General features: G+C 56.4%; 1 protein-coding gene across 2 annotated transcripts; it reads left to right on the top strand.

Annotated features, from left to right (window-relative positions):
• The first annotated feature begins 1037 nt into the window (after positions 1-1037).
• ADORA1 (adenosine A1 receptor) lies at positions 1038-25525 on the top strand. Of its 2 annotated transcripts, none has more exons than XM_086765595.1 (3): positions 1038-1271; positions 1551-1974; positions 24551-25525. In XM_086765595.1, the coding sequence occupies exons 1-3, from the start codon at positions 1067-1069 to the stop codon at positions 25182-25184; spliced, it is 1263 nt and encodes a 420-aa protein (XP_086621721.1). In that variant the 5' UTR covers positions 1038-1066; the 3' UTR covers positions 25185-25525. The 2 variants fall into 2 exon arrangements, with proteins under 2 accessions (XP_086621721.1, XP_086621722.1); XM_086765596.1 differs by having other exon boundaries at positions 1140-1271; positions 1589-1974.
• The last annotated feature ends 1013 nt before the right edge of the window (positions 25526-26538 follow it).

Raw genomic sequence — 26538 nt, 5'->3', positions numbered from 1 at the left:
AAGCCCACGGGCCACCAGTTGATGGAAGAGTCCAGCACTGGGTTTGTGATGGCCCCACAGCTGTTCCCATCCCTGCCTTGGGGTGTGCAGGCTCTGGTGGAGGAGAGGGTTGAGGATCAGGCCCAAGGAAACGATCCGGGTGTTGGGACATCTCTCACCGAGGCAAAGTGGAGCAGAAGGGGCCAACTCCAGCCCCAAGTCCCAAGAAAGGAGGGAGAAAAGATGGGGAGAGGCTCAGACGGGTCTCAGGACAGTCCCCTTGCCCGAAATCTGAGGTGGTAGCTGGTCCTGGTCCCTGCAGCACTCGGATAAAGCGGCCCCGCTCCTGGGGAGGGAGTGACGCAGGGTGAGCCGTGCAGGCGCTTCATCCTCGCCTTGGGGTGGGGAGTTCCTGGAGGGCTTGACTGGTTCAGCTCCACCAGTGAGATCGAACCCCCAGACCCATTGCCCCAAACCAGGGGGGAAGTTTTGGGAGTGGCCATTTTTTCCCAAATTTCTTCTAGGACTTGAAAGCGCCTCCAGTCCAGCCTCAGCACCAGTTTGGGACCACCTTCACACGCCTTCTCTGGGCAGACCCTCCGCCAACACGGTCCCCTGTGCAGCCCCCCCTCCAGCCCCGTGCCTTCCCCCCTCACGGGCGTGGGGTGCAGCCCCTGCCCCCCCCAGCACCCAGGGGTGCCGTGTTGTGGATGAAGGGTGCTTTGGGGCTCAGCCCCTCCCCAGCAGTGATTTTGGGTGAGCACCCCAGCTCTGTGGGCCAGTGTGGGTCTGACTTGGGGGGCCGTTCCGGGGAGGGAGGGGGGTGCCCGGCTGATGCGCTGGGGTCCTCGCTCGCCCCCAGCTCAGCCTTTGCCTCCCTGCTTCCCTTCCCCGGATCTTCTGCTCACACCCGACCTCCAAAACCAGTTTTAGTGCTAAAACCGGGACCCGAGCGGTGTCGGGAGCTCGGGGCTGGCACCGGCCGTGCTGCTGCCCCCGCTGCCGCTCCCCCCCCCCCCACCCCGCCCAAAGCGAGCCGCAGATCGGGTCCGTCGCTCTTTAAACGCCGGGCGGGCTGCACCATGTGATGCTCCAGCTCCGGCCGGGAGCTGGCGGAGCCTGCGGGAGCCCCGCGCTGCCGGGGACCGAGCGGGGCGAGTCCGGTACCCAGCGCCCCGAGCATCCGCCCCCCCGCGCCCCCCCAGCATGCCCCCCGCCTTCCCCGGCGGGTGAAGAGCTCCTGCTGGTTTGGGGGGTGAGGGGACCCCAAACCAAGCCTGCGGCAGGACAAGGTGAGGTGGGGCTGGGGTGGGCGGCTGCTGGCGGGGTGGGGGCTCGGGGCTCGGTCTGCGGGGGGAGCGAGGACTCCACTCCGGGTGTACCGGTCCCGAGGGGCTCTGGCAAGCGGCCCCGGGGCTCCAGCTCGCCCCGCGGCTCCGGGAGCGGTTGCGAAGCAGGATGGAGGGGGTGCAGGATGAGTCCCGGGGAGGGGGGGGAAGAACAGACGGGAGAGGGGTGTTGTTGTTTTTTTTTTAATCCCACCCCCTCGCCCCGCGCTGGCTTCATCCCAGTTCTCAGTACAACTCACGACCTCCCTGGGCATCTGCAGGTGACCGAGGGACCCCAGGGTGAGCGGGGAGGGGACCCCGGCATCATGGCACACCCCGTCTCAGCCTTCCAGGCTGCCTACATCTCCATCGAGGTCCTCATCGCTTTGGTGTCTGTGCCGGGGAATATCTTGGTCATTTGGGCTGTGAAGATGAACCAGGCATTGCGGGATGCCACTTTCTGCTTCATCGTCTCGCTGGCGGTGGCCGACGTGGCCGTGGGGGCCCTGGTCATCCCCCTGGCCATCATCATCAACATCGGACCGCAGACGGAGTTTTACAGCTGCCTCATGGTGGCCTGTCCCGTCCTCATCCTCACCGAAAGCTCCATCCTGGCGCTCCTGGCCATCGCCGTGGATCGATACCTGCGGGTGAAGATCCCGGTCAGGTAGGAAAATGCATCAGGATCAGCTCTGCACTGGCTGCTGCGGGGGTTAAAAGGGAGCAAGGATGCCCCAAACTCTTGGAGAAGCACTGAGTCTTCCTCCATGGGCACACTGGGCTGGGGGGGTCCCCGAGCCTTTGACGGCTTCATTTGAGGGTTCAGGGGGTGCTGGCAGAGATGGCAGGTGGCAGGCAGGGCAGGGCAGCCCCTCGCGGGGTCCCTGTGACAGGGACAAAGTGTGTCCCACCGCGCGTGGGAGAGTGCTGGCAGGCTGGAAAGGGGACAACGGATTTGTCTTCAGCCCGGTTCCTCCCTTGCCATGGGGAGACTGGGGGTGATAACCCGCTTGCTCATGGGCGTGTGAGACACAGCTTTGGGGTTTTAAGGGACCAGAGGTGACAGCCTGGCACACGGGGCAGGCGCACCCAGGTGAGACCCCTGGCTATGGGGCTGCCCCACGGATGACTCCTCTCCCTGTCCTTCCCCTTCTCATCACCTGTAGCTGTTGTCAAAGCCAAACTCACAGCAAATACTGTGGGTTGTATATGGGGGGGCACAATTTGTTTGAACTCTGCTGCTCCTGAGGAGATATTTAAACATTTCGTGGCCGGCTCCTCCACCGGTGCGGTGCTGCAGCCCCTGGGGCTGGGGGGCGGCAACCGCAGGGCAGGGGTGTCACAGTGGGACTGGAGGATATCAGCGGGGTGTCCCAGCTCAGCCCCTCACAGTGCGGTTGCTGTCGCTGGTCCTCCTTGCTCTGTCCCAGGACATGCCCTGGGCTGCAGGGACACCTTTGCCAGGCTTGTCGGCTCCGGGAAGGCTCCCGCTGCTGAAAACATTGGTGGAAAACTCACCCCAGCCAGGATGGCTGAGCACGCACCCAGCTCATGTCACCCTACATTTGCGGTTCAGACATGGGCTCCAGCCCATTTTCTGGAGGGGTCCATGACCCTTCATCAGCACAAAGAGCCCCCAAAAGGGACCCAACCCCCTTGCATTAGGTGTTACCCAGACCCTGATGGGTGTAGGACCCTTTCCGAGGCTGGAATCACCTTCCCGTACAGGGGGACAGGGGCAGGAGGCACCTGCGTCAGGATCAACCGCCTGCTCCGGCGTGCTCGGCATCCCAGACCCGCTGGGTCAGGACAGGGATCTGTCGCTTTGGGTTTTCCCTGCAGCCACGGCCAGCGGAGGCTGCTTGGTGCAGGAGCCTAAGGCGGAGCAGGGGGGTACAGGATAAACGCAGGGTCCCTGCCCACCCCCTCCCTGCCGCACACGATTTCGCAGGCTGTTCCCAACTTCCTCCCGCAGTGTGATTTTTTTTTTTTTTTTTTTTTTTTTTCCCAGTCTGAAAAATCCTCGTCTTCCAGCTCGGCGGTGCACCCAAAGCGATTCTCACCCTGTCACGGCTCTCGGTGCTTTTTTGGTCCTCCCGCATCCCCTGCGCGGCGGGGACGGGCTCAGGTGTGGGAGGACTGTGGCTCTATACATAGCAACGCTGCCTAGCTCCCGTCAGTCATTTTTCTAACAAACCCAGTCCTTTTTCCTCCCTTGTTGCCTCTGAGCATCAAACAGGGCTTTTCAGGGAGATTTCTGCCCTGAGCCCAGGAACTTTCCTGGGAGCAGTATTAAGTTAGACCCCCCTCTATCCTGTGTACAATTTGGGTGGATTTCCCATTCAATATCAGCCCTGATTTTTGTTGTCCTGTTTCGTGCCTGATTTCTCAGCATCATGAGATTTTCCTCTGGCTTTTTTGTAGCTTACTTTAATATTCAAAGACTTCGTAGCCTCAACAAGAAGGGTTCGGCTTTGCCAGCTCTCCTGTTCACTTGTCCCTGGATGTTTCCTTCTTTCCCTGGTGTGAATTCCCAGCAGCTGGCAAATGTGGGGATTTGGGTGATTTCTGTGCCCTAGACACAGCAAAACAACATTGTAGATGACAAGTAGGATGGAAAACGCAGCTAAAGAATATTCCCTGAATGTGAAATACCTCAAGTTTCACCCAGCCCATTCCTAGATGCTAAAAGTTGACACTGAAAACATTTTTACAGCCCTGACAGCTCGTATCGCGGCTTCGTGGTGTTGTTCCTCACTGTGACGCCGAACCCATCGGTGTGCAAAGCGGTGCTGGGTGCTGAGGACACCTCGGCAGGACTCAGGTCCCCAGCGTGGCGCGTGCGGGTGCTTGTGCCTGGGAGACCCCAGGGAGAGCTGCTGACGTCCCCGGAGACCCGCAGGCAGCAGTGCCATCCAGTCCCGGGCAGCGATGGCAGCCCGCAGAGGTTTGCAGGCAGGTGGGGAGCGATCTCAGCCTCGGCCACGTCCCGAGAGCAGCCAGGACATGGAGCAGGGACATCCCCTCCGGCACGTGGCCAGCCACTGTCAGGCACAGAGGGGACAGGGTCAGCAGAGAGCGTGCACGTTGCAGCCCGCTCCTGTGCCAGAGAAATTCCCCAGATAAGCCTGGCGCGGGGCGGATGCTCGCCAGCGTGACCTGCGCGTGGCCCAACATGGCCGAGGGGGTCTGGTGGGCTGTCGTGTGCTGGGATCCCCCACACCCCCGGCCCCACCGTCCGCTTGCAGGCAGCCCTGGCTCTGCCGAGGTGCGAGGAGAGGGGACGGGGGGGAAGGGAAATACATTTCATAGGGGCAGCCGACAGGGACTGGGAGCAGCGAAGGGAGAGGTTCTGTGTGTGCCTGCTCCGTCTTCATGGTGCAAATGCCGTCTCCGCTCCAGGGGTCCCCAGCAAGTCACCATTTTCATTTTGAGTTCCATGAAGGAGCGTGCAAGGGTTTCCACGTCCCTGTGCAAGGGTTTCCACATCCCTGTCATGTACTGGCCAGCTAGGGGGGAAGCCAACAGGACTGTTGGCTGTGAGAAGTTGCCTGAAGGAGAAGCAAAGTCACCGCTGGGCTCTCCAGGCTTTCTATTTAATTAGGCAGAGCCAGGACTGGAAGTGCAGCTTGGCAGGGAGAGGGAACGTGGTGCACTGCAGCCCGGCTCCAGCTCCCGGCTGCCCACGCACACCCCGGCCCTGGGAGCCGCGAGCGTGGGGGACAATGTACAGGTTTGCTCCTTCTTCCAGCAAATGCAGGGACCCGTCCGCTGCCTGTGCACCCAGCCAGAGCCTGAGCCCCGTGGGGAGACTGGGAGCTTTGCGGCCCCAGGGGTGTGTGTTGGCTGGCAGCATGTCTTGAGCAAATGGTGCTCTGAGACATTTGTAATGGCAGCAGGAGATGCCCAAGCAGCGTCTGACGATGCGTCTCGGGCATCATCCTTGCTCCCATGGCTGTGTTTCCCAGGGACACAGACATGCAGAGGAATGTGGGCCACTCATGCAAGGTGGAGGCAGATTTTGGGGGATGCAGAGGGGTCTTGCATGGCTCTGAGTTTGCACCTCCTTCCTCCTGCTCTTGGAGGTAAATCCAGAGTGCACCCAGCATGGCTGGGGGACTGGGATACCCCACCAAACCCTCTCCCTCTGTCCCAAACCCCTGCGTAGCATCCCTCCTGGCTGCTGGGGTCGGAAGGGTGCTGCCTCCCCAGAGCACCTTGTTGTGACTTTGGAGGGACGCCGGAGCATTGCTCGGGTTGAGTGGGCTGGAGTAGAGGATACCACGTTCTCCAGCCTCCACAGCAACCACTCTGAGCAGCTGGAAAACACCTAAAATAGGTTTGCTGCCTTCACGCTGGTGGAAAAGCTCACATCTCCCCTCTCACATCCTTCCTCCCACCCGGCGGCAAAGCAGGACCCCTGTCCTGTCATCCCCCCCAGCCGAGCGCAGCGGGGTCCCCGAGCCCAAACTTCCCTCTTGCAGCCGCACTCGGGGAAGATGAAACGAGTTCAAAGGGAGGGGAAGTGGCCGGCCGGGGCTGTCCGGCAGGAACCGGCCCCTCGGCATCCCCACGGCGGCGGTCGGCGGCAGGATGCTGGAGGGGACGGTGCCGGAGGGATGTTTGTGGGGGGATGTAGCTCCTTTGGCGCCAGGCTCTGCTGACCCTGGGGCCCCCATCTCTGCTCTGCGATGCTGCGTTGGGCTTTTTGGAGAGGGCCACGGCAGAAGGAGGTGGTGTCCTCAGGACACGCTGAGCCACAGCCCCTTGGCCAGGGATGACGGATGCACGGATGCAACCTGGTCCCATCTTGGCACATCCTTGGGGGTCCTCACCTCATCCTCCTCACTTGGACCACCAGCTCTTTCCTCAAACACTTTGAAACATGTGCCAGGAAGATAAAAACTGGTGAAATCTGCTGGTAGCAGCATACCTGAGGCTGCAGAGCCATGGAAATGAGACCAAACCAGGCTGGAAATTGCTAGGAAATGGAGGGGCAGGAGGCTGGGGTGCAGCAAGGGGAGAGCCCTGGGTAAAGCAGGGTCTGTGGGTGGCTCTGCAGACAGCGTTGATGTTCTCCGATGGTTCGGAAGTGCCTTATCATCATCCTTATGAGATAAAACAGCTCAGGGATGGCAGGAGCATCCCTCGGCCCTGGACTGTGGTGCCTGCAAACCAGGAGGTGAGGAGGACTTGCAGGTAGCCTGCAAGCTCTTGGATGGACCCGGTGGTGGAAGGAAGAAGATTCCCCCCCCGACTCTGCTGTTTCCCAGGCTCCTGCCTGAGATCGGTCTCTTGCTGGGATTGCAGCGCTCTTTCCCCTTCTCTCCAGGCCTGCCAAGGGCCGCAGGCGTGGGACCAGCTGGGGCTGGTCACAGGGAAGCCTAGGAAGTCTCGTCGCCCTCAGCCAGCTGGGTCATGGAGCGGGGCACGCGTCCAAGGTGGTTTTCCCCACTTTCTTCCACCATGAGTTTGTGGAGGGTCTTGGCAGGAAAGCACTGGGCACCCCGCTGCCATGGGACAGGGGATGAGGAAGACGTCAGGATAAGACCCTGCTTTGGCCCAGGGACCAGGCACCAAAGCACCTAAGGGCCCAAGGGAAATCTTTCCAGAACTCCCAACCCTAAGTCCCAGAAACCGTCCCTGGACGCTTGGACTCTGAGACCCAGCAGATGCGTCCAGGATGGAGATGGGGAGGTTTCGGACCAGGCTGCGATGGGTGGCCCCAGTGCCTGTGGGAGCTGGTCCCTTGGGAGTGGCACCCGCTGGAGAGGGGAAATATCAAACCACAGAAGCAATTATTCAGGCTGGCATGAGAGTTTCAACCCAGAGCAATGGGATGAAATTAAGAAAAGGAAATGTGTGCTCCATCTGAGGGCAATTTGCTGGCCAGGTGATGGGTTTCACATGTCCCCGGGCAGGCAAGGGTGACTGGAGATGTCTCTGGCCAGCCTGGCCAAAATAGCAGATGATAAAGAAGGGCAATGGCAAGCGATCTTGTCCAGCCAGGCACATGAATAAACCAAACCGTGGCTCTTCTGAGGCTTATTTTTAAGTTTGGAGGAAATCTTTTGAAAGCATCCAGGTGACCCAGAGCCAGGCGCTTGAGCTCAGAGAGCTCGTCTAGCTTTCTCTCCACCTCCATTAGTCAATGAAAAGATGCCATCCATCCTTATAGGCCCTGTCCCTGCAAAAGCAGATTGAATTTCCAAAGAAAATATCCCATTTTTCCTAAACCAGAGAAGTTTTGGAGACTGGCAGGTCCTTGCAGCTGCATCTTTTGTTTCTTCTCTTGCTGTCCTCTGCCAGGTATATTTTTAGTGAGCAAGGTGATCTGTGGAGACTTTCATTCCCAAGGAACAGGCAGATCAGAACAAAGGATGGAGAATAAGCGGCAGGAGTCGCAGCCCAGGGAGGTTCGCTGGAGACTTCAGGCTCTTTCCAAGCTGCAGTTTCCAGCACCCTGCACCCGCTCGGCACGTGGGTGCTAAATCCGAGCAGGCATTTCATACCGAGCTCTGCTCGAACCGGATCTAGGGCGCACGGGCAAGTCGTGCCGGTCCAGCACCAGGAGCTCCATTCTGGTGTCACCAAAACACTCAGAGCCTTGGGAAGCGGCGGGGATTCACCAGCAGGTTGTGTTGGGCTTGAGGTGCCGGTAAATACCCAGGTGAGCCGGTTTTCAGCATGACTCTGTGATCCGCAGGGTGATTTTCAGCCAAGAGCGTGCTAAGTCAGAGATCAAAGCCACGAGGGCTCTTCCCCCGGCGAGGGGACTTCTGGATCAGGCTCGGCGGGAGCGCGCACAGCTGCTGCGGCGACAGCGCAAGGCATTTGCCGACAGACACAAAATCAGGTCACTGAAAAAAGCTACAGACGCTGCCGTGCTGGCCAGGAGGAAGCGACTCGGGCTGGAAACTGTGTCCCCACCTCCTGGGCTCTCAGGGAAAATGCTGGGGTTTGTGGGTGTCCCCCTCCTCGGGATGCAGTGAGGGTCTGCGCGTGGGGTGCTCCGTTCTCGCCAGCACAGAGGGAAGGGGATGATAGCGGTGAATCCCATGCAGGGATGCTCTGGACTTGCTGATATTTGGGGTTATTCCCAAATTTTCTAAATTAAAAGGGCAAGAGGAGATGCACAGCCCCCAGAGACCCTGGACGAGCGCCCCGTTTCACCCCAGCCCTCCTCCTGGTATCTCTGAGTGGGGTGAGACGCCGTCCTTGCACTGGGCGATCTGCCCAGGGTACCACTTCGCCCTGACCTCGTTAGCTGACAGTCGACATCTGTCCCCTCGGCAGAGATTACGGCTGCCCGCATCGCGCTGCAGGGCGGTGAAGGCAAACCAGCGCCTTCTTGCTGGTGTTCACCTGCTACGCCCCCAAAATCATGCGCTGGGAATATTTTCATTGGGTTTGTCTTCACTTTTCTACTGATTTTCAGGCACTGACTCTTGAAAATGCATCACCAGTAAATTTGAAGGCATGTTCCCAGCAAGTGCAAGAGCACATTTTCAGACAGGGAAACTGAGGCACAGAGTGGCACCATGGCCCACTCAGGGTGACCCACCAGGCAGGGACGGCGGCTGAAGCAGGGATGGAAGCTGAGATATGCCGGGACAACCTGGCCTTTCTCTTCATGCACTGTGCAGTGATCAGCTGGTCTCTTGTCACGACTGCGCCCAGGCTCCTCCATGATCCCCGCCCGTGCCATGGTGATCCGTGCAGGAGTAACTCAATGAAACGGGGTTATCCAGGAGGACAAATGGTCCTCCTGGGCTGCAGGTCCCTGATCTGCAGAGCCTGGAACCAAAAATGCCAGAAGTCACTCTTGTCAGCGATCAGCCCTGGTTAACAGTGACAGCATCTGCATCCACTGAGAGTCCAAAGGGGCTGAGACACATCTGCAGGGATGGTGCCCTCAGCGAGGAGGGCTCCTGCCCCTGACTCCATCCTGCAGACATGCACAGACATCAAACCAAGTGGAGATGGGTGGGTGGACCCCAGCAAGGCTCTGCAATCTTCATAGCAGCGATTCAGGTGTGTTGGTACCATCAACCCAGGAGGACCCACTCTACAAAGCGGTCAGATGGGACACTAGCCAGCTTGCATTTCTTCATCCTAGGGCAATATAAACTGGCCATGAGGTCCCCCTTGAGCAAAAGGAGAGGAGCACCAACTGCCAGGGCCAGTCGGACAGGGTGGGATGGACAGCGAGGTGTCTGCAGTGAGTAAGATGAGGTCGCTCACTGCAGGTGAGTGACTGTCTGTTGTCCATGGTATAATAGGCCATCAGATCTGTGGTTGAGTAGCAGAGCCCCTGAAAACACCTGGGAACACCCAGATGGCCTCTGTCACACTGCCAACACCACCACTGAGGACTTTGGAGACAGTTTTCCCTTTAATGGAGTGACTGGGGTGTTTCCAACTGGGTCGGTGGAGGCGATGGCAATGGTGATACAGTAGGGCTTAGAGTCCGCTGCTTTCCAAGGACCCTGTGCAGCTGCTGGCAGTGAGTTCAGTGAAACACCCTACAGAAGGAGGCTCTGCCAAAGCAAAAGCTGCTGATTCAGCCTGCCCGGTCCCCGCCAGCCCAGCCCAGCCTCGCAGGCAGCACGTCAGGAGTGAATCAGGACCAGCTCACCATGGTGTGTCCCGTCACCGCAGCCATTCGGTGCTGGAGGTGGCTCAGGGCATGCAGGAGCCCTTTGATGGGGGAGTCCTGGTCTTTCCCCACCCCTGAGATGGAAGAACGTGGCTTCATCAATGGGAGGTGTCATCATCACCTGGTCTTTACAGAAATGGTTCCCACCACTGCTCTGTGCTGGCTAGAGCAGGTAATAGAGCAGAAATTACTCATGGGGTCATGGCTGGGTGTGCAGGCGGGCTCAGACACTTCTCTGCCATGGAGCTGGCTCTGGAGTCGCAGGCTGGTCTCTGCGTCATTGCCCAGCCCTTGGCACATGTATGTGACACCCATCTTGCTCTGGTCAGACGTGTGCCGTGTGGCTACCAACAGCCAAACCGCTCTCAGCTCCTTTTACACCCCGGGTGCATCGCAGCGGGGTTTGTCTGGCCCATTTGTGGTATCAGGATGAGCTCAACTGGGTCTTAAAAGTGCCAGGTTGACTTTGTTGAGCAGAAAGGGTCATGAATGAGGGTCCATCCATGAGCTTGGATAGAGACAGATGGGATAAAGCCCACCAGACTCCATTTTCAAAGTCTGATCTGGAGGGACCCCGAGACCTGCAGCTGCAGTTTGCAGTCAGTGAGGCTGGACCCAACAAGATCTCCTGTCCAGGACATCTCAAAGCAGCTTGTACGCCAACACAAGGGACTATTGGACATGGGGATGGGCACTGAGGGGACACGCCAGCCACCTGGCTGGACAGCCTGGGACCAGCAAGTCCCTGGGCCTTCAAGGCAGAGCAGGCAGGACTGGGCAAAGGCTGAGGGATGGGGGCCACGGAGCATCCAAACGGCCATGCTCGAAATCCGCCTGACAGCAGGGAGGAGTGACTCATCCCAAGGGGTCACAGAGCGAGCCTCAGCATGGAGAGGGGGTTCGATGGGACTAGTCAGAGCAGATGTGAGGGAGTCAAGAGGGTCTGAATTTCAGAAAGTCAGCGTATTGGCAGGTCTACATCCTGGTGTGCAGGCAGAGGGGACAGAAAGGGTACTGCAACACAGAGAGGATGGAAAAAAGGAGGAAAACGTGGAGGAGGCACCCCGGTGAAATGACCTGGGAGATGAGTTTCTTTGTGACACACATGGGATCCATCTCAGAGTGGAAAGAAACTGATGGGCTGGAAGAAAACCACTGGCTCGAGGAAGGTCAGGGAAAATCCCTGCAGGGTCCTGCCCACAGGGGTGTGAGGCAATCCCAAACACAAATTATGGGTGGGTTGTGGTCCCTGCAGACAGCAGGACATGGACCATGGAGGAGACCACGCAGGCTCCTGGGATGGATGGAGACTGCTTGAGAGGGGTGTCCCTCTGGGGACAACAGCACCATCTTGGAGCCTGAGGAAACGACAGCCAGCACAACCGGGCTAATATGAACAGCACTGGTTTATCCTGGAGATAAACTAATGATTTTTCAAAGTGATCCAGCTAGACGCAGCAGGGATGGTCGCAGGAGTTGAAAGCTGGGGAGCACCCAGCTGCCGATGGGCTGGGGGGAACGATCCCAGGGAGCTGGTCCTTTTGGGACACATCTCATCCAAGGTGACCTGAACTTTCAAGCCCATGAAGTGGGAAACCAGCTGTCCCAGAGCCTGTCCGGGCTCCTGGCAGGGAGATACTTTCTCTGGCAGCACAGCTGCCCAGCTGCCGGGGCAGGCGCACGGCTCTTGCGCAGGATGCCCGGTTGCAAGAAAGAGCAATTGATGCTCTCCAAGGCAGCCACAAAAAAGCCCCACAGCCAGCGGGGTGTCCTGCAGAATAGCAATGAGCTGAGCAACCCCTGCTCCTCCGTACCCAGCCCCACTGCGACCTGCCGCCGGGCACGTATCTGCCTTCCCAACCGGAGGGCGGCCGAGCGGGCAGGTCTGGGTATTAAGGAGATGCCATTAGTGAGGTCATCAGCAAAAGAGTGTAAAATAACCCCAAAAGGTTGGGATCCTCTTTCCTATAGAGCACAGGTAGCAATCGACTATGGGCTAAGGGCCAGGTGGGTGATGGGGACAAACAGGGGAGGAAGGACCACTTTGGCTTAAGTAGGGCAGGCAGGAGCAGGATCAGACACTGGAAAGTTTGTGGCATCTGGGTTTGCCCTTCATTGCACCAAGCCTGATGGGACCCTGTATCTTGCTGCCTTTTCCATCCTTCCCCCCACCCAGGGCTTTGCCCCTGGCACTGAGCAGGGACCGCTTCCAGCAGCCGCTGCAGGCTTGGTTGGTTTGGTTGGATTTTTGTTGAGAACAGAAGTCTCTGCTCACACCAATGAGCTGGAGGAGGAAAGGGGATTTGTGCCCCAGCCCTGTTCATCTTCGTCACCAGCCTCCCGCTGTGCCGTCCCTGAGACTGGCCGTGGCCATGCTGCTCTTGCACGCAGAGCCCTGGGTACCAGTGATGCCCGAGCAGGACCGTGGGGACACAGAGGCAGAGAGGTGACATCCCCCGCTCCGGGACCGTGCCGAGGGTGACAGTAAAACCTTTCCATCACTCCTCAAAGGAGGGCCAGCGCACAGACCATCGCTGGCATCGCTGTCTATCCACCTGCTCTGGGCCATTTCTCTCCCTGTGTCCAGAGATCAGGATGATTTTTCTTGGCCTCCTTCAAATAAGCGACGTGCCAGGTCCTGGCACCAGGGATGCTGTCTCATACAACTCAGTTCATCTTGCTTCACTTGGCATGTCATAGCCCCCCTCTGTGACTCAGTTTCCCCATCTGTTCATGGAGGGAATGATGCTACAAACTCTCCAAAAGCAGTGAGAGGCCAATATTGAGAAACACTGTTTCAGACACAGCCATAGTTAGCACAGTCTTACAGACTAAATTATTTCTTTCTTTTCTGCCCTGGCAACAACAATCAGTGACATTGGAGCACGTAAAAACGAGACGCTCATTTTCCTCGGTGCAAACGACTCGAGCGGTCGAGACCGGGAGAGAGCTTAGAGCACAGCCTGCTTCCAGACGGACACGGCGACGCCGGCACAGCGCCAGGCAGGCGCCCACGTGGGTGCGGGCGAGCGGGGTTTATTTTAAGGGACATCGTTCCCCAGCTCCAGCGCTGCTGGGACACAGGTGCTTTACGGGCTCACTGAGGTCCGTTTGCTCAAAGGGAGCTTGCGGTGCTCCGACACCAGCAGCCATCCCTGTCTTGCTCTTACGCCCGCTCCCACGGCGCTCACGGCGTCGGCAATGCAGACAGCTACCAGTCCAGCCACAGCAAAGCACCTCCCTCTCCGCCAGCCTGGGGACCTTCTGGCAGCGCTGCTTGTCCCTCCTGCGCCAGGGAAGGGGGATGCCGCGTCCCTCGCAGGCTTCACGGGGACCAGCACAACCCTCGTGCTCGGGGATGACTCGATCCTGCCTGGCCCGTGCGTCCTTCATCTCCACGCCCTGAGCCAGCCAGGTTGCGTAGGCTGACCCAGGCTGTGTTTACCCATTGCTCCTTGCCTGGATTTAATGGCCAGGGTAATAAGGAACATGCACAGGGTGTAATTTATGCCCAGCTGATGCATTTTGCTACAATTCCTGGTCTTAGGTCTCAGCAATGATGGAAACATGGAGCTGCTTCCTCCCAGGCAGCAAGGTTTTCCTCCAAGGGAATAAACCATCTTCTAAATCTGAAAGAGGAAACAGAGCTTAAATAACAAACTTCAGGTTTGCTTTATGCTTGCACTTTTTATTTGTTTTCTTAGCGAAAGATTGATTCTCTGCAGTGAGGGAACATTTGATCGCGGCGTTAACTGGAGCCTTCACTTTCAATTTGACATTTTGTTTGGCTGGTCACAATACATAGATCTGCACTGGACAGATTCGCCCCAATATCAATACTTAATGGCTTTCGCATATGTACTCCAGTCCTCACTTCTCCCGCTTTTCTGGTGTTGTGGAGGAGCGAATAACACGGATTTCCCTCACGCTTTGTGGCAAGTTGTGTTTGGCCAGGAGTTGTAAGTCAACTATAGCATGAAATGGCATCTCCAACATTATTTTCATTAATTGAAAGTACATACGGCCAACTTGTTAGCAAAATAACCCATAAATTAATCTAATTGCTTTTTGCCTTTGAAATTGATCTTTTAATCAGGGGAAATATGTGTTGGACAGAAGATGCTGAACTGGTTGTTTTGGGTTACCGTGTCCTCTGAAGTTTAGAAACAGTAGATCTTGTCGGCACTGCTAATTCTCGTTTAGACATTAGGCAGAGAAATCAACCTCCCTCATTCTGTGAGCTTCCAGTCAATTTTTCAGTCTTGAATGTACTAATCTTTGAACCGGGCTAAGTGCAAGAAGGGAAATGTTCCATTTGCGGCGACAAATTGTGCTGGGCAGTGCTAACAAGGGAGCCTGGACCATGATAACGGCTTGTAGCCTAAGAAACTGAGGGGCTGAGTTGTTGACTGCAAAATCAGGAGTCGCATTAGCAAGCAGAAGTTAGAAAGAAATTAAAATGTAGCCGATACTAATCCCTTGTTCCGGCTGTGATTTAAGCTATGTGTTTTTCTGAAGAGTCCTTCTGCATTGGAGAGTTAGAGATCCACCTCAGCCCTGTTTCGTGGCTGGGCTAATGCCTCTTCAGCGGGAGATGCTGTCTCCAGTTTCCTGCCTCCCGTTTAACCGGAGAGCAGAGCACGATGTCCTGTCCAACGCAGAGGAAATGCCAACAGCAGGTCTCAAGACCTGTCTTATTTCCCTTCCAGTTGGGATCTCTGATCTACTCCTGCCTTTTAATGCCTCTTGGTGTTTTTCAGACTGACCCGGTTGGAGCTCCCCTCTGGGTACCACCTTGTCTTTGATTTGGTGGCATTTGCAGAGCGTGGTGGTGACGTGCAGGGAAGGATGGGGCACTGGGCAGCCTGCCCTGCTGCTCTACAGAAGGTACCAGGTGCTTCCTTAGCTGGCATCTTCCTCCCAGCACAGCCAGCTTTCTGCAAGCCGCAGCGTTTTGTGGGATGTGGTGTGAGCCATAAAGGCTCTCAGAGCCCCATCACACCAGGCATTTTAAATCTGATGTCCAATTTCAATTTCTCATGGAGCCCACGTTGGATAGCTTTGGCATTTAAGTGGTTTTTAGAGCTGCCTTCTTTCTTTGTCCTCCTCTCTTCCCCTCCCTGCTCCATTTTGGAGGATGAATTTCAGAGTCCTCATTTCAAAGAAGTTCTTTTGCATTGAGAATGAAAAAATGCAATGCATAGAAAAATTCAAGCACAATACAAACAGTGATTGAAAAAACACTGCTTTTATCCAGCAAAGTCCTGGGTTTACACTGAAGATAGCCAAAGCTGCCTTTTATCCCTTCTCCTTTGTGCTACATGAGTACATCGCCCTGCCTTCTCTGATCACGCAGAGACACGCAGGATCAGCTGCTGAGCCAGGCCTGGGTAATCAGCTTCTCGCTGTGGCAGGCTCCTTGCTGTGGGAGAACCCTTGAGGTGGCCATATCCCCAGGATGAAGGTCCAGTGTGGCCAAGGTGGATGACCTGAGACTCCTGGCCAAGCACATGGACCTCCTTACCACAACGCTGGGCAAGAAACACTTCCAGCACACTGTCCGGAGCAGCATGCTCCTGGGTTTTGAGTGTCTCCTCCTGAAACCTTCTTGCCCCTCAGAAATTGTCTTCTGCTGGAGGTGGGGTTGCTCGCAGCATAGCAGGGGCTCAGCCATGTGATGGGGGCGTGTGGGACTTGCCCTCAGGCTCAGACCCATACCCCTCTCCAAGGAGACACTCACACATAAAATTTCTATTTTTGACAGCAAAACTGTTTAGACACTAAAAACACCCGGTAAATTTATTGTACTGCAACCGAGTCCGTCATACCCATCACACTGTCCGTCAGCGAGGCAGCCAGCTCTCATAACTTCACCCCCAACTCTTAGAGACTGGGCTGTTCCTTTCTATGTGCCCTAATTCCCAAAGGCCTGGTGCTACAGAAGAATCTCAGCTTCTGTTTCTTTTCCCTTTTAAAGCAGCGCTTCCCATGCTTTGCATTGCAGATAAATGCTCAAAAATGCTGCTGCCTGAAACCAGGAGCCAAAAGACAAGAACATCACATTTTTTTCCCGCAGTTCTGAGATTCTGCCGCTCGTTTCATGATTTTGCAGCCGTTGCCAGTAGTGTTAAATCATTTCCCTCCCACCTACCTTGGGCTCCTGGAGGGAGAAGCCAGCGATCCAGGAAAATCCTGGAGGGCTGTGACCACACATGACGGACTTGGGAAGGAGCCCTGGAGCTGCCTGGGTGCGGGAATCGAATCCTGCCTCTTACCCCGTAAGGAAGCAGGCAGCAAATTTGTGGCAACCTGTACCCCATTGATCTGGGACACCAGGGGCACCCCCAGGACTGTCACACAGCACCAGGAGGGTGACACATCCACATCCAGAGCACGGGCACCCCAGCACCGGTACTCAGCATCTGTCGGGGCGCTTGGTGCTGCCCGTGGCATCGAGCGGTCTCACAGCTCCCTGTGGGGCACGGAGGGTCTGCCTGGGGTCAGAGCACTCCCCGATGGGCACGTATTCGATCACCATTTCCAGCAAGCATCGGGTGCCCTGGGTGCCCCCAGCCCCCCGCCTAACCCCCACCCACCCATTTGGGATGAGGGGACCGAGCACCGGGTGAGTGGTCCTCGCCGAGAATTGCTGAGCGCTTGAACGTGTTGGGATCCCGCCACGGGCTGTAAACCAGGGCCAGTTTGAAAACAACATTGACTTTTTGCGTGCAAAGGATTTACGTTGGCTGCTGGAGTGAAGGATGCTGCTTGAAGGACGTGAGACAAACTGCCTTTCTCATTGAGCAGCCGCAGATGACGCGGGCTCCTTTGCATTCCATGGACGATGGCAGCGTCTCTCCCGCAGCCGGGACAGAGCCTGAAGGGCAAGGATGTGTGCGAGGTCCTCGTGCTTTCCACCCCCCACCGCTGCCATCTCCAGCCCTCCCGCGCTCCCCCTTCCCAGTGGGAACCGCTGGGATGGCCAAGGGGAAGCCGTCGGCACCGGTCCATGGTGGAGCTGCCGTGGAGGTTGTTCACATCCGACCTCTGAGATGAGGATGAGCAGGCAAATGATCTGAAAGAAGCTCTGCATTACTGGAAGCCTGTGGTTTGTTCCCAAAGATGGGTTGTGATTCATCGCCAGAGCCCAGGGAGTCCAGCCGCACAGACATCCCGAACGGAGCAGCCTGCAGAGACCCAGCCAGCAGCCTTTTGTCTGCCGAGGCCAGGAGCCGCCCCGGGAGGGGGCTGTGACCTCCTGACGATGAACTGATCCCGGCGGGTGTGATGTTGTGGCTGCTCCTACCGTCCCAGGGACCAGGGGTGTGATAGGACAAGTCTCTCTGGCTCGACAGGCAAAGGCTGAACTCGATCCTTTAGCTGGAACCGGAAATGTGGCAGGTTTAGACTCAAAAACCAGGTGGATGGTGTAGGGAGATGCCAAGCTCACGGTGGGCTGAGCTGAGGCACGTGCTCGGGGGCTTGATCCCACCGGGGCTGACAGCATCAGGAGAGTGGCAGAGCAGGGGGATGTGTCTGGCCCCTGGGTCCAGGCCTTGAACTGCTGGAGCTGGGGGAGGACGCCTCTTCCCGCACTCGTAGCCAGCCCCTGGGTCGATGTTTCTGACGGACTCTCGTGTTTCGTACTGCCGGTCCGGGGTGAGGACACCGTGGCACAGCTTAGCTCCCTTGTAGAAGCACCATTCCCCATTTCCAGGCGTTTTAGCCCATGAAGCCCTTTTCCACCTTATTTCTCCTGCTTCTTAGGGAGATGTTTGTGTCCCTAGGGCTGCTTTCGGATGTGCACACATCTCTGCGGTCCTCAGAGATCTCAGGGCTGCCTCCAAGGTCCCAGGAGATGTCAGGGCAGGCCACACCGAGGCAGCAGCATCTCCCCAGACACTACCTGGTGTCCAGGGGGGCTGCAATGGCCCAGGTCTCTGCACAACCTGCTCTGATAAAGCTCAAAGCACAAAAATCTCCTTTTTCTTGCTGTTTGCTGGAGCTGTGGCCGGCTCCAGCTTCACCCACTGCTAAACAAAGCACTCTCCAAAGCCCTGGGGATGGTGCATCTCGGCTCGCGGGGACCAGTCAATTCTGGTGGGATGCATTCGTTCTCATAAGCCTCATAATCACCTTCGCCTTTATCCATTAAAGAATTACGGGCTATTAAAAGCGGTTAGAAATGTTCAGTGCTCTTGCCAGCTGCTTCACCCAGCCATAGCGGCCTGTGCTTTGCAGAAAGCTGCCGTTTCAGGATGGCAAAACCAAACCCTGGGCACAAACTGGACCAGGGGGAACTTCAGTGGGGTGCACTCAACCCTGTGTGCTTATGGAGCTCTACACCTCCACACACATGCTTTCCGCCTCTCTCGTGGTGGCTTTGGAACAGGTTTGCCTTCAGCAGCCTCGTGGTGTGGTGCCATCTCCTCCTGCTGCAGTGGGGGAGACCCACAGCGTTTTGGGAGCAAAGGTGGGACGTGGCACTCGTCATGGACATCCACCCCAGGAGCCCCTCACACACTTTGGACCCCTTGCCCTCGCTTCTTCTTGCAGCACCCAGGTCCCGTGGTCGCCTGGGCTTCCCAGTGCGTGCTCCAGACTGGCACAGCTGGTGGTAACAGGAGCAGGGCAGTCCTGGCCTGGACTGTGTCTGCTCAAGGGCTGCCAGAGAGGTTCCAGGTAGAGATTTGGGATGCAGCCCCATCCATATGGGTGGCGGGTGAAAGGTGTCTGTTCCTGTAAGTGCCTCTCCTGCCGTAGAAACCCATCCTCAGCCTGTCTGAAAGGGAGATCTGTAGAAAAACCCAACCACCTTGCCAGAGCCACCTGGCCTGTCCTCCTGCACCATGTTTCCCTGTTCCCTCTTGTCCCAGGGGCCTGCTGGCACTTCAGAGGTTTCTCCTACAGCTCAAAGTTCTTGCAGACGAACCAACCAGAGGTCCTGGGAGGGGACAATGCACAGGGCACCTTGGGTCCTCTCGGTCCCTTTGGAGTGCTAGGAAGTGTCTCTGCGGTAGGACATGGGTGTCAGGCTGGAAATACTGTGCTGGGGGAGGCTACTGGGCTGTTTTGGTGCAGGACAACATCTCCATCCCCAACCAGCACCAATGTCCTTGCTGCAGAAGGACGTACTCTTCTGGCTCACCTGAAGGACTCTCCATGGTCTTTGGACCAGTGTTTTATGTCTTTACATGCCAGCTGGCATCTGACAAGCAGCAGGTCTGGGATTTAGGGATTAGGACAGTCCTCCATACATCCCAGAGGAGATGCTGATAGGGCCAATCTCCTCCCTTCTGAGCATTTGTAGGAACAAGTTGTCATGGAGAGCTACATCCAGCTGCCAGCTTTGGCTGATGTTCATTGACATCCATCTCTCCCAAGGCCACCACTGGCCATGCACCCACCAGCTGTCACAAAGCCACATTTCTCCCAAGGTAGAAAACCAGATGTGACGTGATCGTGAGAGCAACATGCTGAAACAGTGTCAGCACCCTTTTGCCTGAGAGATGTTTTCTCACATCACCTCCATGGTTGTGCCATTGCCACCTGCCAACCCCTCCTGGCTGTGAGTGTTCCCAGGATGATGCAGGAGGGTGTGAAATGCCTTCGTGGTAGGTGCCATCCAACAGCTCCAGCCATGTTCGCAGAGAGCGTGGACCCATCTCTAGCATTAACTTACTGCAATTGCTGGACAGATGTCATTGGGAGTGTGAAGGACTGAGCTGTTTGACCCTGAAGAGCCGCAAAGGTCCCGACTGTCACATAGGAGAGATGTGAACAAACAGGAGATGCACGCAAATGGTGCAAACAGTTGGTGTGAAGAGACCTTTATGCCAATACTGAGACCTTTTTAGACATTTTAATACACCTCCAAACCCTTGATAACCTGCAAGATTGTGAATTTAGGATTTTTACCTAAATGAAGCCCAAAAGAGACCTGAAGTGAAGAAGGAAAATAGCCAAAGCAAGAGACTGAAGAAGGAATAAACTTTTCATGTCCAGGGTTAGAGGTGACAAAGGAGTCCTGATCAGGGTCCCTTTGTCACGCAGTGTCCATTCTGCAGCGCTTCCCACCTTGTGCAGGTGCCCAGGGACCTTCTCATCCCAGACTTGAGTCGTGGCTGAGATTGCCCCTCACAAAACCTGGATGCCACTCTGCATTTCTCAGCTTCGCATTTCTCAGCAGCTTTGAACGCCAACATCTGAGTTTTCCCACCCAGCGGCCATGAGGACACTGAAAGATCTGAAGCAAAGATACAGCCAGGAAAAATGAGCAGAAACCAAAACCCTGTGAGATCAAAGCACTTTTGTCTAGAGATTTTCAATTAGATCAGGACATGCTCTGGCTGCTTTTCCTTGCTGCATTCATAATACAGATGAGCTTCATGTCAGCTTGGCCTCTTTTCCTCCTACTACGTTGGCTCCAGCTTCATTTTATTAGCGATGGCCTGTCTTCATTAGTGAATTAATTCCCCAGGAATTGCACTGCAATAAACCTTACCAGAGCAAGGACCAGCAAAGCCGCATGTTGAGGCCGGCTGGACAACTGCAAGTATGTTCTGGATGAAAAGGATATTCGCAGAAATAACTGAAAAACATAGAAATTGTATTCAAACTAGACCTAGAATCTTTGTAACTTTTTCAACCAAACCAAGACAAGATGTTTTGTGAGTGTTGGATTTGGATTGACCTGTGGGGTGGAGAACTAGGACATGAGCCCTCGTCTCTCTCTCGGGGGATAGACCTCAAGACAAAAGACAAATCAGTAGAAAAGCAATGAATAAACAGCTCTCCATTTGTTTCCAGATGTGTCTCCATATGTTAGATGGCCACGAGGGCTTTGCCCACCCAGGGCCAGACACCTAAAGGACAGGTCCTGGGCTGACCTGGGCTCCCTTGGCGGCAGTGGAGAGGGATGCAGAGGTCTGGCCACATCGAGGCGTGGGGGAAGAAGTTGAATCTAGTCTGGGAGTGATGAGCAAAGGGAAAGGAGGATGGATGGTGTCCTCAGTGTGAGGGCCCGGGGAGCACTTCACAGTCTCCTGGAGAAGAGGAGCCTCAGCATCTCCCTCCATGACTCCGTCCTCAAGAAACTTTGTTGGACCGCAACATCTCCTGGAGCATCCCACCATGAGGCACTGTCTCTCCCTGGAGAAGCCTGCTCCATCTCTCCCTGTTAGCCTGCGCAGCCCTTGGGGACAATTTGTCTGCCTCTGCCTCCAACCATCATTTCTTGTGCTTCCTCTGGGGATGCAAACAGCACTCTGTCAATAACTGGTATTTTGCCTCTTTTTTCCAAACCCTCAGAGACGTTCTTGCTCCTCACCAAACCAAAACTCTCCCCCATCCCAATTCACCAGGATATCAGTGAGGTCGGACGGTCACGGTGCTCCCTCCAGGCTCCTTTCTCCTGGCCTTGGCAGGGCGTCCAGGAGGACTCGGGGTGATGCCCATCTCTGTGGGGAAGGGATGGCACAAAAGCCACCAGTGGGGGCGGGCAGGAGGAAAATCTAGCAATTACAGTCAAGCTCAAAACCCCACAGACAAAGGAAACAAACCCAAATTGCATGATGATGGCGGTGACTATTATCATGGACGTTTGATGTTTTAGTCGCAGCTGTTAATAAAAATAATTGGAGTAATAAAATTGCAATGATGCTAGCAATTGTTCCAATGATGATGGTAATAATAAGATTATTTATTAATTGTGAGCCATTATCAGCAATTTCTAGTGCTCCTGCCTCCCAGCCCCATCCCAAACTCTGGCCGTATCACATTAATGCAAAATGAGGTAAATGAGAAAGGCTTTTTCTTTATGGCATAGCCAAGGAGATTTCTATGGAGTTTTTGGGTTCAGCCGCGGTTGCTGTGACCGTGGCGCAAGTGTGCAGGGGAATGCACGGACAGGCTTTGCTCTCAGGTGCCGACCGCTTCTGCAGTGCCCTGCTTAAACCCGGCAGTGCGAGGTGAAGAGAGGAGCAGGGTGAGACAGGTCCTGGTGCTCAAACCGATGTGTGCGTGTCAGGCCAGGGACGTGCGGCGAGGAGAGGGGATGGATGTGCAGCGAGGTGGTGGAGATGGATGTGCAGCAAGGAGGGACGGATGTGGACCGTGGCAGAGAGACAGATGTGCAGCGAGGAGGGATGGATGTGCAGCGAGGCGGGGGCATCCATGTGAGGCAAAGAGGGATGGAAGTGCAGTGAAGAGGAGAGATGGATGTGCATTAACAGGGGATGGATGTGCAGTGAGAAGGGATGAATATGTATTAGGAAGGGATGGATGTGCAGCGAGGAGGATGGATGTGCAGTGAGGAGGGATGGATGTGCAGTGAGGAGGGATGGATGTGCAGTGAGGAGGTGGGAGGGCCGTGCAGTGAAATGGGGAGGTGGATGAGCAGCCGACAGTTGCTCTGCTACGTGTGTGTGTGTCAGACCCTCTGGACCACGTGAGTTTGCATGCTGACTCAGGGACCCGAGGTCTGCGCGACCTCCACAGCTGCCCTGATAGCCATCAGCAACAACACACAGTGTTCTGGAGCTGCGGGGGGCCAGGACCATCCAGGCTTGGCCCCCTCCAGCTGCTCTCCATCCCTTCTGCCTTGGCTGCTAGAGCGAACACGGTGTCCTCTGACCCAGCCCTGGTTCGCGGCTAACAGCGGGGTCTCTGTGCTCACCCCATCCCCTGTGCTCCCCCAGCCCAGGAGTGAGGGCAGGGGAGAAGGGACGGGTGCTCTGGGAGCCCCGGGTGTTTGGGAACCACAGTGGCACCGCTGCCACTCAGCAGCCTCGTCTCTCCGGCAATCATTGTCGCACAGCTCTGCAGGGCAGGGAGCACCTGGGACTTTGGCAAAATGAGTAGAAGAGCCTAGAAACACCTGGGAGTGGGGAGATGGGGCACGGCCTTGGCTTGCAGGGATTGCAGAGAGGGAAGGAGCTACGGCAGGGATCACTGCTGTCGTTTCTAGTGTGTCCCCCATGAGCTGCTCGAGCCTGAGGAGCTGGGATGGGATATTCAATCTGGAAAAGCACATCAGCCCTCCGCAAGGACCTGTTATTGGTGACGTGGGGTGCACGAGCCAGCACACAGCCCTGCGGGAGCCTCCAGCATCCCTCTGCCACCTGCCGCTCCCATGGAACCTTGTTTCCCTTCGCTTATCTCACCGTGCTGGTGCTCTCCCAGCACCCCTCACCCTCCCCATGCCCCGGCTCTCCCTGCCCAGCGCCTTTCTCAGGGTCTCCTGCCCTCTCTCCTCCCCACAAGGAATAAATCACCCTCCACTCCAGCCTCTGCTCTCAGAGGAAACAGCAGCCTGCACTGCCACCTCCTTCCCACGGGACCTAACTGCCTCCAGGATGGTGGGAATCATTTCCCAGACCAGAGACGGGGTCATCTGGGAAAACTGTCAGGGATCAGCGGCTCTGGATCCTCTGGGCTCCTGAGAACCAATGTCCCTACCTCCATCCTGCGCCCCTCCATGCTCCCACCCCAGCACATTGCCCACAAGACGGGTCTTGAGAAGGGACCTTCAAGGGGGAGGGAGAGTGATTTTGGGTCCTTAGCCATATTAAAAAGCCTTGAAATGCTCCATTTTCCACCATGGGTAAAGCCTGCAGACACGCAGCAGGGAGCTGTGAGCATCAGGATGGAGTTCGCCAGCCACCTCCATGTGGTCCCCGTGGCCAGGTTAACACTGGCATCGCTGGAAAACCCAGCAAACAGTCAGAAAAATGTTCTTTCTTCAGTCCTCTCTGGTGGAAAGCAGTAACACACAGGCTGCAAACCTTCTCAGCCTCGAAGGAGAAGATTTCCTTTGAGGGCCAAAGGGAAAAATCAATCTAGCAGGCTTCACTTCAGGCTTGGAGACCTCTGGAGAGCTAAGCCCAGCCCTGCCGTGCTCCCCGGTGGCATCAGAGCGGGAGCAGAGCCCAGTTCTCCTCCTTCTCCATCCCTTGGCACCGGCCCATGAGGAAAAAGGGTTTTGTCGATCAACCCAGCACATTAGGAAATGAAACAGGCTGTGCCCAGAAGCTTCCTCAGAGGTCCATTAGCACGACGGATCCTTCCTCCAGCCCAGCAGGTCCCAGAGGATGCTTTTGCTGGCGATTTTCTCCCACAGCACAGGGGTAATTGTCTGGGACAGGGTGCCGGCAGGGCTAGGGCAGGGTGACAACACATGGAGGGAGGAAAGGGTCACGCACTGCTGTGAGTGTAGGGTGCTCAGATGTGGGGTGGGCTGCCCGAGCGACATGAAACCCCCCTAGACTGAACACACAGGCATGCTCCAGGTTTCTAATGCATTTCCTGGCTTGACATCAACCCCCAGATCTGCAGGATCATGTCTGAGGTCTCTGCCCATCCTGGGGCCGGGGAGACAAGCTGAGGTTCCCCAGGGCACGTGCAGAGAAACCACTCCATTAACACGTCTGTCAGGACAAGCTGTTACCCATTGCCGGGGAAGGGAGGTAGAGCATCATGCCATCTCAGCACGGGCACTGCCACCACACGTGGAGCAGTCCTAACCCCCAGGCACAACATCCTGCTTGCGTTTAATTCTTTCCTGCGGTGGTTGTCTCTTCTGCAGTTACAAGAGCGTGGTGACACCCCGGCGGGCAGCGGTGGCCATTGCTTGCTGTTGGATCGTCTCCTTTCTGGTGGGACTCACCCCTATGTTTGGCTGGAACAACCTGAACAAGATGCGGAGGACTCAGGAACTGAATGCCAGCCATGCGGAGTTTGTCATCAAGTGCCAGTTTGAGACGGTCATCAGCATGGAGTACATGGTGTACTTCAACTTCTTCGTCTGGGTCCTGCCTCCCCTGCTGCTGATGCTGCTCATCTACCTGGAAGTCTTCAACCTCATCCGCAAGCAACTCAACAAGAAGGTCTCCTCCAGTTCCAATGACCCCCAGAAGTATTATGGGAAGGAGCTGAAGATCGCCAAGTCGTTAGCACTGGTCCTCTTCCTCTTTGCGCTCAGCTGGCTCCCTCTGCACATCCTCAACTGCATCACCTTGTTCTGCCCATCCTGCGAGACGCCACACATCCTCACCTACATCGCCATCTTCCTCACCCACGGCAACTCGGCCATGAACCCCATCGTCTACGCCTTCAGGATCAAGAAGTTCCGGACAGCCTTCCTGCAGATCTGGAACCAGTACTTCTGCTGCAAAACCAACAAAAACGCCAGCACCACCACAGCCGAGCTGGGCAACTAGAAGCTGGGAGAGAGCAGAGAGGGGTCCTCCGTGCCCAGCCCGCTCCCCATCCGGCCGCTGTTCCTGCTGCCAGGAGAAGAGGTGCTGAGGACCCGGGAGGGCTGGGCTCACCAGCCCTGTGCAATCGGAACAGCCGTGTCCCCTGGCTGCCCCCGGGGGTTATTTATTCACAAGCATCGTACTGTTTTGATATTGTAGCCTGCGCTGTTCCTTTCTTTTATTGTTTTTCCCATTTGTTTTTGTTTTTCATTTTTTTAAGGATTGCCAAGTATTTAAGGAGAAATTGTACAGACAAAGGCGCAGTTTATCTTCATGCAAATAAAGTAAAATGATAAAAACCACCCAGGAGGTCCTCTGCCATTGATGGAGACCTCCAGCTGCTTGGAGCACGGCGGTCAGTGATGCTGGGGGCACCTCATGCTCTGGTCCCCGCATCCCTGGAGCCATGGGGGTACCGGGGCACTGGGGCGAAGAGGTGCCCTGGGGGGGGTGAAGCTGTTGAGAACCAGGAGCACCCAGGGCAATGGGATTTCTGCAGCTCTGAGGCTGGGAGCTTTCAAGCCCTTTCTTTCCCCTCCATAACCAGGCAGAGGTGAGCCGGGCTGACACGGGAAGAGATAGGAAAAGGCGTCCCATGGCAATGCCAGTGCCCACAGAGTGATGAACCCACCATCCCCGCAGAGCAAGGGTCAGTCTCCAGCTCTCAACGCCACCAGAGAGGTAGGCAGCGGGGAAAGGAAGCCCTTAAGCACAACCCGAGAGCACTCTGCCAGAGGTGCCCTTTGCTGTCCCGATGGCTCCCGCGGGCCCCAGCGGCACCGCGGCCCCCGCAAGCTACACCCAGGGAGCTGATTCCCCTCCGTGTGTCTTCTCTCTCCTTTTACTTTGACTTTGAGCCATTTTTCGCTCTTTTCTCCTGCTTGTCTTCTGTGCAAGGCAGTAGCAAGTCTCTCCCAGCATTTGCCTCGTCTCTCCCGTGTCGCTCCCTACCACCCTGCTTGTGCAGCCAAACCCTTCTGATCCGAACTTTGTGGGTTAACGCAGCCACCTCCATGGCCCAGGGAGCAGAGAGGCACCTGCACCCATTTGGGGGCAAGTGGGGGACAGCTGCAGGCCACCGTGTTGGTGTTGACACTGCCACAGAGGCATTTTCCCACCCTCACGTTCCTGCCTCAGGTTTAGCCAGGGCAGGGTGGTTTGTCGGTCACATTTGAGGAGGGGGTGGCTGGAGATGGACCATCACCCCCACCCAGCTCTGTGGTCCCTACAGATGCTGGCAGCCGCACCGCCACTCCCTGCTCTGCAGCAAAATCTCTCCCAGAGCTGAAGAGGTGGTGGGAAGAGTTAATCTGAG

Source organism: Chlamydotis macqueenii, chromosome 23 (assembly GCF_036417535.1).
Source record: "Chlamydotis macqueenii isolate bChlMac1 chromosome 23, bChlMac1.mat, whole genome shotgun sequence".
Lineage (NCBI taxonomy): Eukaryota > Metazoa > Chordata > Aves > Otidiformes > Otididae > Chlamydotis > Chlamydotis macqueenii.
Note: the sequence above shows the minus strand (reverse complement) of the source record. Positions and strands in the feature narration are given on the sequence as shown.